The 609-nt window shown below is 64.5% G+C and overlaps 1 protein-coding gene across 1 annotated transcript in view; it reads left to right on the top strand.

Annotated features, from left to right (window-relative positions):
* Nucleotides 1-609, top strand: part of LOC104469838 (Na(+)/H(+) exchange regulatory cofactor NHE-RF1-like) — a gene marked incomplete at both ends in the record, with an annotated part of 1,677 nt that overhangs the window by 315 nt on the left and 753 nt on the right. Inside the window, one exon of the mRNA XM_010084551.1 lies at nt 428-468. Coding sequence (XP_010082853.1) covers nt 428-468 — 41 coding nt within the window. The remainder of the gene's footprint in view (nt 1-427; nt 469-609) is intronic.

Raw genomic sequence — 609 nt, 5'->3', positions numbered from 1 at the left:
TCTCCCTGCCTGGCCAGGAGCCCGTGCGGGGGCGGAGGGGCTGGCGGGGGCTCTGTGGAGAGGCGAGTTTATGGCCCCGGTTGCACTTTGTCAGGGTTTATGGCTCTGGCAGCAGCTGCCCTTTGCTCTCCCCGCAGCCTTGGCTCAGCCGTGGCCCCCTCCCTGCTGTCACATCCCTGGGAGGATGGCAGGGGGGTGTCTTCCTGGGCCCCACGTCGTGGCTGTCATCATGGGGATGTGCCTGGCATCATCCCTCGGTGCTGCAGGGCTGGCTGTGATGGGTGGGGTAAAAAATCTGGTGCCCAGCCGGACGCTCGGCAGCATTGGGTGGCCGCTGGCGGCATGCAGCCTTTGGGTGCTGCTGTGCCCGTCAGCGAGGGGACACAGCAGATGCATCCTCACCAGCGGCTGTGTCCTTGCCCTGCAGGTCCCTTGCCGGAACCAGTTGCCAACGGCGATCTAGGGAAGGTAAGAGAAGCCTCATCTTGCTTTTAATCCACCTACGCCGGTCTCTGGCCAGGGACCCTGCCCGTTTAGGTGTCCCCTCTGCCCAGGGGTGGGTGGTGCCACCAAGGACTGTGATGCTCCTAGGCTGTCACAGGGGAGAAG

The sequence above is a fragment of the Pterocles gutturalis genome, unplaced genomic scaffold (genome assembly GCF_000699245.1).
Source record: "Pterocles gutturalis isolate BGI_N339 unplaced genomic scaffold, ASM69924v1 scaffold2105, whole genome shotgun sequence".
Classification (NCBI taxonomy): Eukaryota; Metazoa; Chordata; class Aves; order Pterocliformes; family Pteroclidae; genus Pterocles; species Pterocles gutturalis.
This window is presented reverse-complemented; position numbering and strand designations above follow the sequence as displayed.